Source organism: Acipenser ruthenus, chromosome 20 (assembly GCF_902713425.1).
Source record: "Acipenser ruthenus chromosome 20, fAciRut3.2 maternal haplotype, whole genome shotgun sequence".
NCBI classification, from domain to species: domain Eukaryota; kingdom Metazoa; phylum Chordata; class Actinopteri; order Acipenseriformes; family Acipenseridae; genus Acipenser; species Acipenser ruthenus.
Window position 1 is genome coordinate 29,127,512 of NC_081208.1, and position 11,714 is coordinate 29,139,225.

General features: G+C 42.0%; 1 protein-coding gene across 1 annotated transcript; it reads right to left on the reverse strand.

The window, feature by feature from the left end:
- Positions 1–1,172: 1,172 nt before the first annotated feature.
- On the reverse strand, positions 1,173–11,714 carry pnp6 (purine nucleoside phosphorylase 6). Its single transcript, XM_034041781.3, has 6 exons — positions 11,497–11,714; positions 7,922–8,091; positions 5,507–5,610; positions 4,645–4,820; positions 3,873–4,063; positions 1,173–3,218 (listed from the first exon to the last, which is right to left on the reverse strand). The coding sequence occupies exons 1-6, from the start codon at positions 11,517–11,519 to the stop codon at positions 3,019–3,021; spliced, it is 864 nt and encodes a 287-aa protein (XP_033897672.3). The 5' UTR covers positions 11,520–11,714; the 3' UTR covers positions 1,173–3,018.

Here is an 11,714-nt window from a genome sequence, read left to right on the forward strand (position 1 = left end):
GCATGTCACACTAAAACACAGCATTTTTTGCTGCATCTTCACCATGCTTGCTTTCACCAAAGATTACATTGATAGACTTTTCAAACCCATTAGGAATCTTGAATGGGACAGACCCCCCTTTCTAAATCAAAAGAACCACGCTGTGGATATTGAGGTGATACAGCCATCTGAATTTTCTTTGCATCAGATAGTTTGTGTCAGTTGGAAATTCTGTCACGTTAAAATTAGCTATACTGTTTAATTACTCTCAGTAACAGAGTGCGACCCCAGTGCGAGTTGCCAAACTGAGAGGATTTCCAAATGTACCTCACATGGTTGCTGTCTACCCTCACTTCTCAGATGGAAAAGAAAATTACTCACCAGAGATTATAAAAAATACAGAATGTGGTAGGGTGTGATGAATGTGAATTTAATGCCCACCCTCGGGTGGGATGCTTAGATAATGTAACAGTATCTAATCGCTTGCCAAATCAATCAACTGCAACCATTTCTCAAACCTTACATCCTAGAAAGCTGGACTTGTAACCAGGCCATGTGGATACGCTATACGCTACTGTGCATATAAACAGATGTACTGTATACAAACAAGCTGTATTGGTACATTTATGTAAACAATATATATATATATATATATATATATATATATATATATATATATATATATATATATATATATATATATCTCCAAAGTTAACCTGATTCTTTCACAGTTTTTCTCCATCCCCTGTCCCTGGTTAACTCGCTTGATCATTACTATAATGTGCTTCCCATTCATTAGCCTAACGAACCCTCCTTTGTCAGAGAGATCAGGATGATGGAAGGTGAGTGGCCAGGTTTGTGACCCGCAGCCTCGCTACCTCCTCTGCAAGTGCTGATGGAGCTTCAACTCCTCTCTGCGGCTGACAGGCAAAACATCCTCATGGCTGAGGGAGGGCTGGGTGAGAAAGGTCGTTGGGGGCAGCAGGTTCTTTATTGAAAGGACTCTGAAATCTCTTGGCAGCTCCTATTGGGATGATTAGCTCTCCTCTTGCAGGGTTCCACAGGAGGTAATGGAAGTGTAGCTGTTTCAGAATTATAATGTTTTTGCAGGAACAGTACATACACATGGCAGCTAAAAAGTTCATTTAATTTGACCAGAAAAAAAGTAACAATTAATACACAGCAGAGCCATCTGAGTATTATAATTTTTATTATTATTAGATTTAGTAATCTTTAGATGTTTCAGTGTTTTGTTACATTCAGCACTGGTACATAGCAGAAGAACGCTACACACTAACACTCTTTAAACAACCTTGTTCGAAACAAACAACAACACAAACATGTATTCAATACTTCTAGATATTTTTTATATTACTTTGTTAATAAATAACTATTTTTTTAGTGTCTCTCTTCTGATAAGTAAGTTTACAGTCCTACAGGATTTGTTAGAAGTAATTAAATCAAGTGCAAATTAGTTAATAACTGGTTAAGACTGGAGTTTCATGACTGGAGTTTCATGACTGGAGTTTCATGACTGGGAGTTTAATGACTGGAGTTTCATGACTGGGAGTTTAATGACTGGAGTTTAATGACTGGAGTTTCATGACTGGAGTTTAATGACTGGGAGTTTAATGACTGGAGTTTGTTTGACTCAAAGCTAATCTTAACTTTTTAACTAAACATCTGAATGACTGAGTAGCATTATAAGCAAAAATAACTTCCAAATAACTTCCAAAAACTACCATAACAAGAATAGATATTGCAGTGCTTCATACTCTATATTTCTGGTATTCTTAATATTTTTAACAGGTTTTCACATGTGGCTGCAGTTTATACAATAGTGATTGTACCACGTGATAAATGATTGCTATTTCTCTATGTACTGTGTGCAATGTATAATGTGAGAATGCATGCAGATGGATTTTTCTTGACTTAGGAATTGTTAAATGGACAGGCACTTTTGTCTTAGTGAGGACTGTTTGAAAAATAACAAGAATAGCACTTTGGACTCAAGTGCATTGGAAACTAAATTGTGAAGAGTAATCCTGTGCTGCTGTGAAGAAACTGAGCTGTGCATTTTCCACTGATTTTAATACGGATGCCAATTTGCTGCTAATGCATTTGTATTTGCTTTGAGTATGTAAAGTATGTTCATTTACGGGTTCCCTAGGTTACACCTAGATGGGGTAGCAGAGGTTACGACTGAAATGGTGTTCAATCATTGCTTTTAGTATTGATACAGTACAAAGATACTGAATATCTCTCTTAGACTAGCCCACTCCCCCATGTTCAGAGCAATTTAGTAAGGGCAATCACAGATACAACTTGATTATTAAACACCTGCCGGATGATGTTTGGGCTGCTACAGTTTGCGTGTGAATGCGTAATGTATTAAAAACCATCTGATTAGGAAAAAAAACACAGCCGATCCATGGGAACTTCCAAACATTTTAAAAGGCTAATACTCATAACCTTGTCATGTCACTGACAACGATAACTAAAAATAAAACAAAACCGTTAAAATAGGATAAATCAAAAATATCTTCAATACCTGGTCATTTATATATATATATATATATATATATATATATATATATATATATATATATATGTATATGTATATGTATATGGCCCACTTGTGACTGTATTTAAGATAGACCAGTCATCGAGTGTCCTCTAGACATGGAAGCTCAAAGGTTACTAGCCCTATTGTTTCAGGATACAGGTTCAAGCCCAGCCTGGATATTGACTGACTGCCTGCCCATGTTCCCACTGCATCTGCAGAGGATGGATATGCTCCTTGGTATCGAGATCCAGAACCAAGGCCACAGTGACAAACTTCTCTGAGATCTTGCAAGATGTGGAATTAACTGTTTGGTGTTTCAGTTCAGACAGATCTGAGTAAGAAAGGCTTTTAGCTGAAAAGTTTGAAATGAGAGCTATTAGACTATATTTATAGACGAGATCCCAGATGGACCTCTGATGTTGGCCTATCCAGCGGGTCTTGTTCCATGGGGTTCGGAGCATGGTTATTTGTATCTACCCTATCTTGGCCACGAGGCAGCTGACCAGATTCTGCAAGTTCTCTGCCCGGTGCTGGGACGTCCTGAGGACCTCTTCGTGGTTGGCCTTCTCGTGGCTGTCGTAGTCCTTCACAACCTTGTTGGTGATAAGGGACAGGCCGAACACACGCAGCCCACAGTGCCTGGCCAGGATCACCTCCGGAATGGTGCTCATGCCTGAGAGAGGAGAGGGAGGAGAGGGAGGAGAGAGAGGAGAGGGAGGGAGGCGCAGAGGGTTAAACCACAGACATCCCAGGCCAGTGTGTGAAATACACAACATACAGTATCATGGTTAAAATAGGCCCAATAAAGTTTGTAAGCCATTGGTCGAGGCCGAAACTGACAACGAAAAGTCAGTTTACATCCTCGGTACACCAGTAAAAACATCAGCGCCCCGGGTGAGAGGAAAATACTCGTCCAATTGGCTTTTAAAACACTCAATGTGAAAGTGAATTGCCATTGACTGATACTCAATTGTAAACATGAGGGAAGGGCAGCTTTTCTTGTTTTGAAATCAACACGTTAATTAATAGATTTATTGAATACCTGATAAATAAATACTTCTTAAAGGCAATTCAGGGTATGAGCATGCCTCTATTTGTTCACGTTGAAAGTAAAGTGTACTATAGCACTATATTTCACTATATAAGAGCCCTTGAATAACCCTTTGATATGCAAGTCAGGTAGTGAAATAAAGAGTGCTGTACTATACTGGCAGATTATTGCACCTAATAATGTGCAGGGATTCAGGAGGCCAGTGGTGTAACTACATCACTATAGCTAACGATGTCACCAATCCTAGTAAGTGCAGTCCTGACCATCCTTACTCACCAACAGCATCTGCCCCCAGCATTCGGAGCATGTTGCATTCTGCAATCGTCTCGTACGAAGGTCCAGCTACCATGGTGTACACCCCCTGCTGGATGAAAGGAGCGTAGCCCAGCTCCTTGGCAGTTTCCATGGCGATGCTGCAGATGTCTTTGTCGTAGGCATCAGACATGCATGGAAATCTCACGCCAAACCTGAACACAGGAAAGAATTCACAGTAACAGAATGTGGAGGTTTGGCAACACAGTGAAATACACTAACATAGCTTGGGGTCGACTTCTTATGAAATTAAACATATCTGGTACACCGTCTCTCTCCGGCTTCAGTGTGGTAATGTGTTTCTAGTTTCAACTGTTGATGACACTGTATTAAACGTAGATTATAAGCCACATCCCCATTGGAACCTTTTATGATGTCGCTGAGAGTGCAGATCTCACACTCAGACTGTCAATGAAAAAGCATTTGAAACCACAGCAGGTTTGAAATAAACAGATTATGTGCGTTAACATCAAGGTTTCGTCTGGTTTTAAATTGAGATTGAATGACTTATAATGTGTTTCTAAGTGTTCGGTGGCTACCTCTAATCAGGTTGAGAGTGTACTTTCTTTTGCAAACTGGAAATCTTTCTCAATATCTTTTACTACATATTGGACCACTGTGTGTTGAATAGTTTTGGATGAGTTTAATTGATGATCCTCTCTGACAAGCCCAGGCTTAGAGGGCACCTTCATGCCTGGGTAAAGTTACACTGAGCAGCCTATGAGAAACTCCCTACCGCTCCTCATTGAGTCCACCCAGGGGGTTGAGTCCAGCCATGCCTGGAATATTGAGGTGGTCCTTGATGAACATGATGTCCCCCACTTTATAATCCTGGTTCAGTCCCCCAGCGGCATTGGTGACAATGAGAGTCTGCACCCCCAGGAGGTGGAACACCCGCACTGGAAAGGTGACCTGCGAAGGAACCACACTATTCATTTCTATAGTTATCCGAGTCTTGTTTAACAGGGGAGCACGTTGAGATGTTTTGATTACGAATACTAAAGGATCCCCAATTGGTGAGCAGCAACATTTACATAAAACAACAATAGCATGACTAAACAGCGGTGATACACTGACTGAGCAAAATATCAGAGCATGGCCTTGGTTCTGGGAAGGTTCTCCGAGGGGCTGGGTGAGTTTAATAGGGCTGCCTTGTAAATTGGCGTGATCCAGACACAATATTAACTGAGCTTGTGGAATGGTAAAGCGGAATAACAGTGCGTGGAAGTCTAACACCCGAATGCATGCATTTGACTTACAAAATGGATCGAGGATGAACGAATGCTTTGAGTAATCTGGGAAGCATTTGAGGCAAGGAAGAGATTTATTTTACCTGTAAGTTGGACCAGTTCAAATACTATTCATTATTTGCAGTTCAGGATAACTACTTAATTGCCTAAATTCAACCCAGCCTGCCTTGTAACCCTAGTAGCTCCTCATACTGAAATGTATGTCATTTTACATTTTGCTTCAGGCGATGAGGTTTCAAGCTAAAGACCACTTGGCATAAAACAGATCTTGATTCTTAGACTAGTATTATATGTATTCTAGTGTTCTAGCAAAGACGTAAGATGTGTTTTTGTTTTGAATTTCCGTACCTTGCTGATGTGGTAGCCCTCATAGAAATGGAATCTTCCTTGCATACACACACAAGGCTTTCCATCGAACTCCCCAAAGACCAGTCTCCCAGCATGACCCTGCACTAAAAGAAAACAAATCCTTTGAAAAGGACACATAGCTACAAATGCCATTTAAATAGCAGGTTTATTCCTCTGTTACCTTTGTATGTATTTATTTATGTATTTAACCAGGAGATTTACCCATTGAGACTGAGGCACTTACAAGGGGGTCCTGGAAAACAATAAAAAAGGTAAAAGAACAAACAGCACTGGAGGCCATTGGGTTCCATCTTCCTTTACAAGCTGCCAGGTGGGACCCACCTCAAAACCAGCTGTGTGTCTCGGCATCACTTTGCACCTTGTTTAATGACACTCAGGCGAGTGAGCCACTGTTGCAGGCTACACAAATATTTATCAGTGCAAGCTTCTAAATAGACAAGTGTTAAAATGTACAAATGAAAGATGATGAAAGCCCGCTGTCTGACTCATTAGATGCTTTGCTTGTGCGACTGAATCTGGGGCCAAATTGTGTCAAACATCTTGTTAAACTGATGTAGCTGCGGTAAACGATGCCACATGCTGGGGTTTTATTACTCTGCATGAACCTCGACTAACACAGCTCTGTTCTGTGCTCTGATTGGACGTGTATCGTGAGTGCAACCAACCGCAACGCCACGAGCTTCCAGGAGCATATGATGGTCAGCTTTCATCACACCAGCTCCCACCCACAGCATTAGTGCTGATGTCACTGTAACAAGCCGAAAGAGCTCTGCAAACAGGGATGTATTTTTTGTACTTGTTTGAGTTGATAGGGTGTCTTGAGACCTGATGATGCAGACTGTATGCGATGCCAGCTTTGATAAGTGTCCACTGGGTCCTATAGACTCCGCTAAGAGAGTCCAGTTCTATTATCCAGCTGAGTAACCCGCTTTCCAATACTGAAATACAAATACAGAACTCAGCAGTATATCTAGGAGACCATGTGCTTGGGTGTCCTATCAGGGTGCCTGAAAAAGGCCTGTCAGAAGCACTTCTTCATCAATGGGATTAATCCCTGTGGCAGAGATCAGTAATAAAGGCAGATGTTTTGTAGGAGAACGTGCAAACCCCTTTGAGCAGACTGGATTTCACTGCAGCTACACTAAGGAATGATTTCTGATGTACTGTGCATGTATCTCTAGTGAAGAATGAAGTGTGCAAGTACCCACTGCTACACCCATATATAGACAGACACCTGCTGTTCCATCCAAACAGAATTACAGACAACCACAATGAACGTGGCAACCGCTGGCTCAGTTCATTAATCAGGGGGAATCATGTGACAGTTTTAAAAACAAATGTTTCATAAAAAAACTATATTATTGACAACTGTACAGGCAAAATCAAAAAGTGTTTTAAAAGATTGAGTACTCCCAGCACTGCTATTAGAACAATGTTTTTGGAGATGTTTCAGAAATCTAGAGGGATATTTATTTATTTATTTATTTACATATGGAAAGCCCTTGCAAAGAATACAAACCTGCCTCCTTCACTAGGATAAAAACCAACACGCCTTGGTGCAGGAGGAAGGTGAATTTAACTAGTAAATACAGTCATGGAAATATGGAAATATGGAACAGTTCCAATGAACTAACATCTAAGATGGGGGGGGGGGGGGGATTTTTATTTACCAATAACATGTAGTTGAACCTTGGCACAGGTCTTGGATGGGATGGAGAGGCAGGCTTGCAGTACCTGTGCTCTGTGGGAAGCAGGGGATGGGATGGGATGGAGAGGCAGGCTTGCAGTACCTGTGCTCTGTGGGAAGCAGGGGATGGGATGGGATGGGGGGGCAGGCTTGCAGTACCTGTGCTCTGTGGGAAGCAGGGGATGGGATGGGATGGGGAGGCAGGCTTGCAGTACCTGTGCTCTGTGGGAAGCAGGGGATGGGATGGGATGGGGAGGCAGGCTTGCAGTACCTGTGCTCTGTGGGAAGCAGGGGATGGGATGGGGAGGCAGGCTTGCAGTACCTGTGCTCTGTGGGAAGCAGGGGATGGGATGGGATGGGGAGGCAGGCTTGCAGTACCTGTGCTCTGTGGGAAGCAGGGGATGGGATGGGATGGGGAGGCAGGTTTGCAGTACCTGTGCTCTGTGGGAAGCAGGGGATGGGATGGGATGGGGAGGCAGGCTTGCAGTACCTGTGCTCTGTGGGGGATGGGATGGGATGGGGGGGCAGGCTTGCAGTACCTGTGCTCTGTGGGAAGCAGGGGATGGGATGGGATGGGGAGGCAGGCTTGCAGTACCTGTGCTCTGTGGGAAGCAGGGGATGGGATGGGATGGGGGGGCAGGCTTGCAGTACCTGTGCTCTGTGGGAAGCAGGGGATGGGATGGGATGGGGAGGCAGGCTTGCAGTACCTGTGCTCTGTGGGAAGTGGGGGATGTCCTTGTAGGGGATGGCAGTCTGGTTCTCAAGCAGCTCAGCAAAGGCTCCCAGACCGGAGCCACAGATAACAGCCACCTTCGGACGCAGCTCAGTCTGTGCCAGAAGCCAGTCAGCTGTCTCTTTGTAATCCTCAAAGGCATAGCTGAAATGGAGAGAGAAAGAAATATGCGTATTGATGCGGTACTCCATCTATACTATCTTGATGTGTACATCAAGACAATACAGACAGGGAATAATGAGGTAGAAATAAAAAAGACTTCTCCTCTACAGCTCATATTCCAGCTGTTGTTATTATATAAGTCATGAATGGGGAACAAAATATCAACAGTGTTAACCAACAACTTACATACAACAAACAAACAAACAATGTGAAATCATGCTAAACCCACATTGTTGGTTTTGAAGAGATGAAAGGAGAGGGATGCGTTGGGGATCCATTAGAAATCCCAGTGACAAACACAAGAGGAGTTTAACAAGGCTTGAGACAAAGCAGGATAAGCAAAAAAACAAAACAAACAAGCTTAGTGTTTCTTTGGAAAAAATATTCAGGAGTGTATTAAATCATTATCAGTGTAGCGAGGTAACAGAATTGTCTCCAGCACATCAAGAACAATGTGACCAATCTTAGTGGATGGGCTGGGAAATGATAGAGATTATTATATATTCTTTTTACTTTAACACATTTTCAATGTTTAGGGTTCTCATTCAAAAAATGGAGACTTTTATGTGCTGATTGTGCCAGTCCATCCGTCTGTCCGTCCGTCTGTCTGTCACACTCCACATGGTGAACGTGATAACTGCCTTGGTTTTGCACCAATCTTCATCAAACTGTTATCATATACTCACAGTCTCCTATAAATGTTTTGAATTGCATTTGGATATAATCTAATAAACTCTCGATTTTCTATAAAGGTTTAAACCATTCTGCTTATTGCGCGATCATGAGGATCATCTCTGTGTGCGTGCTCTGGTAAAGGAGATGTCAATAACATCGGTGACTATAATTTAGTGTCTCAACCTGCCATATCTTTCAGTGTTCAATTCAATTTGCTTTAATGCTTTGTACAGGCACCATGAAAGTGAATGAACTTGAATCAATGAAGCCACACATGCTCTCAAGCAGGACTGCACTAAAGGAACGGAATCTTGGGTATTTTTTGACCGTTGGCCACCATCTTAGAAAATATCAAAGACACTGTGGTTTCCCATTGAGTTTATTTTTCAGTAAGGGTAAAAGGCCTCAGTGACTCAGACGGCTGATCCTGGAATTATGACCTTCAGGGAAGTGTGTACTGGAATAATGATTCATGTGTCTCCGAGTAAAACAAACAAAAAAAGAAACACAGTCCAAAGACCACATCAGTCAACACCCTGCTTTCCATTCATTTGGGAAATGCAGGAATTCACAGTATCCTAGCAACCAGTGTACATGACAGAGCTAGTGCCTACCAATTGTGCCATTTAAAAACAAACTGCACGCTTTGCATCACAGTTCTGTATCTATCTTACTATCTATCGTTACCCTTCCTCTACAGTCTTCTGCTGCATCACACAATACTAAGTGTTGGGGGTTCAATCTGTCTGTGTGATTCTACCCTTCAAATCAAACAGTGGTCTCTCACAGGTGTCCTAGACATTGCACTGTGTGTGCCAGGTCAGGCAGACAGCTGTCTCTGAGCTTGGAGAAAGTGTTCCCCTCTGAAGCAGCAGGATTATGTGAAATGAGATGCAATGCTCTCTGTCTACCACATGGGGGGAAGTGCATTTTAAAGACTCATCCACTTAAAAATAAAACACCAGAAGTAATATCTCGGGACCAAGTAAGTGCATAATTAAAGGAATAAATTGTTGCGTAGTGTGCAGGTCAGAGAATATAGAAATGGTTTTGAGATCTATCAATTAAAATGTATTGACACGCCTCCCTTCCCCATCCTCTGGAAGGGATCTGCAGCAGCGTTTCTAGATTCATAAACAAGGGGACATCCAGAATGCACATGTGCTCATTGACTGCCCGTGGCTGGAGGTGAGGTGATGCGAGTTATTATGATTTCAGTACATTTTTACTTACAGCACCAAAGTCTATACACTTGCTCTCATTTGACTGTTGAAAATCTTCTTAAAGTGCACATTTACTGATGCAGTATATTGTAAACATGGCTCAGTGCATTTATTTGCACTGGATCCCTGGCAAAAAAAGCTTTTTAAGACTATTAAAAATGCAACACATTGTATTTATAAGTATATACTAAGCACAAATTGGCTTATTTAGCACTTTATATAGAGATTTGTAGCTAGAATACTTATAATAGATTCATCTTAAACTTTAATGGCGTTTTAAAGCTCTGGTTTGGGAAAAGGGACAGCCCCTATACATATCTTATCAGTCTTCCAATTAACCATTACATTATAAATAGAACCCTGAATGACGTGGTCACTTCCTAAAATGAAACCATTATATTCATATTTTACAGTGGTAGCAGATATGGTAAAACTGACACTTTTTTTTGAGAGAGAACCTAATCCTAACCCTAATCTGATTAATATTTAATTTTGTATGCAACAAGCAATATCGTGAAATACCTTTGTGTTTGTGAATTTTAGAAACGTTATACGTTATAAGAAATTCTCCAATTGCACATTCAATATGTTGTTTAACTTCCTACAATACTATGGATGCCAGCGTAGTGTTCAGCCTAATCCGGGGGTAAGTATACTACTGTAGTGTTCAATATATAGTATTAGCATGTGGGGAATGAGGTGATTTCAAAGACTTTTTTTGTCACAGTTAAAGACAGTCGCCTATTACCACAGCAATCAATCTGCATGGCAAACACCGAACGGCCTGTAACCGGAATCGTACACAAAGCCAGTCTCTGGCGCCCAGCCACCGCTGTCCAGGGTCCTGACAACAGTTCTGTGTGCTCATCACTTCCCTTTGATGCCGCGGTTAGGAGGAGGGCACTGGCAATAAAGAAAACGCCAAAGCTTTCACTGAACAAAAACAAAGGCTAGCTGACGCGACTCCCTGGCACTGCACAGGCATTGTTTTTTCAGTTTTCTTTTTTCCTTTTTCTGAGCATAGCATAGCAACAGTTGTTAGTTTCGATAGTAATCATCAAAATAATGCACCTTGTCTTGTCGTGGCATTTTAAAACTTTGTTTGGGCACTGTTCAAAAAATATATCGACATTTACTGCCGAATATGTCTGTACTGATATCCTAGAAAAAAAGAATGGCTTTTCCCCGTGAATAATCGGATCAGCTCGTGTAATTGTACGCGGTCCGTAGCTGCACTGCATGTATTTCTGCAAACCCTCCCTGCCACAGCTCATGTGTTTTATGCTATCTCATGACTAACCTATACACTACGTACGTCTGCTTTTACATTTTGTTCACCATTGTGGATTGTCTGATTGAAGCCATAGCTTAAAAAGGCTAGTAATAACCGTGCTCCAATCGGTTAAACCCGGAGACGATTTGTTTGAAACGGAACGCTGCTGTCCCTCAGGAATATGGTTCTTATTATTTCGTCTTTCTCTTATCTTACCTGCATTCATTGCCGGAAGCCATGGCGACTGCTGATGGTGTAGTGTTTAATTCGTCGTACCGTCTATTATTACACTGGTTATGTCAGGGTCAGATGGGAGATTAGAACTGAGGCAGGACACAGACTCTTGCAGCAGAGACCGACAAGGGCTTTCCTCTCACGGGAATGGCGCGATGGAGGAGGAGCTCCTGCTCGCTCAATACGATTAGCGCTGCTCT

Excerpts from the sequence above, each read along its gene's own strand:
- pnp6 (XM_034041781.3), bottom strand. The coding sequence starts at position 11,519 with ATGGCTTCCGGCAATGAATGCAG. Across the intron at positions 8,092-11,496 it reads GCTTCCGGCAATGAATGCAG|CTATGCCTTTGAGGATTACA; the intron begins GTAAGATAAGAG and ends TCTCCATTTCAG. Across the intron at positions 5,611-7,921 it reads CCACTTCCCACAGAGCACAG|TGCAGGGTCATGCTGGGAGA; the intron begins GTACTGCAAGCC and ends GTTTTCTTTTAG.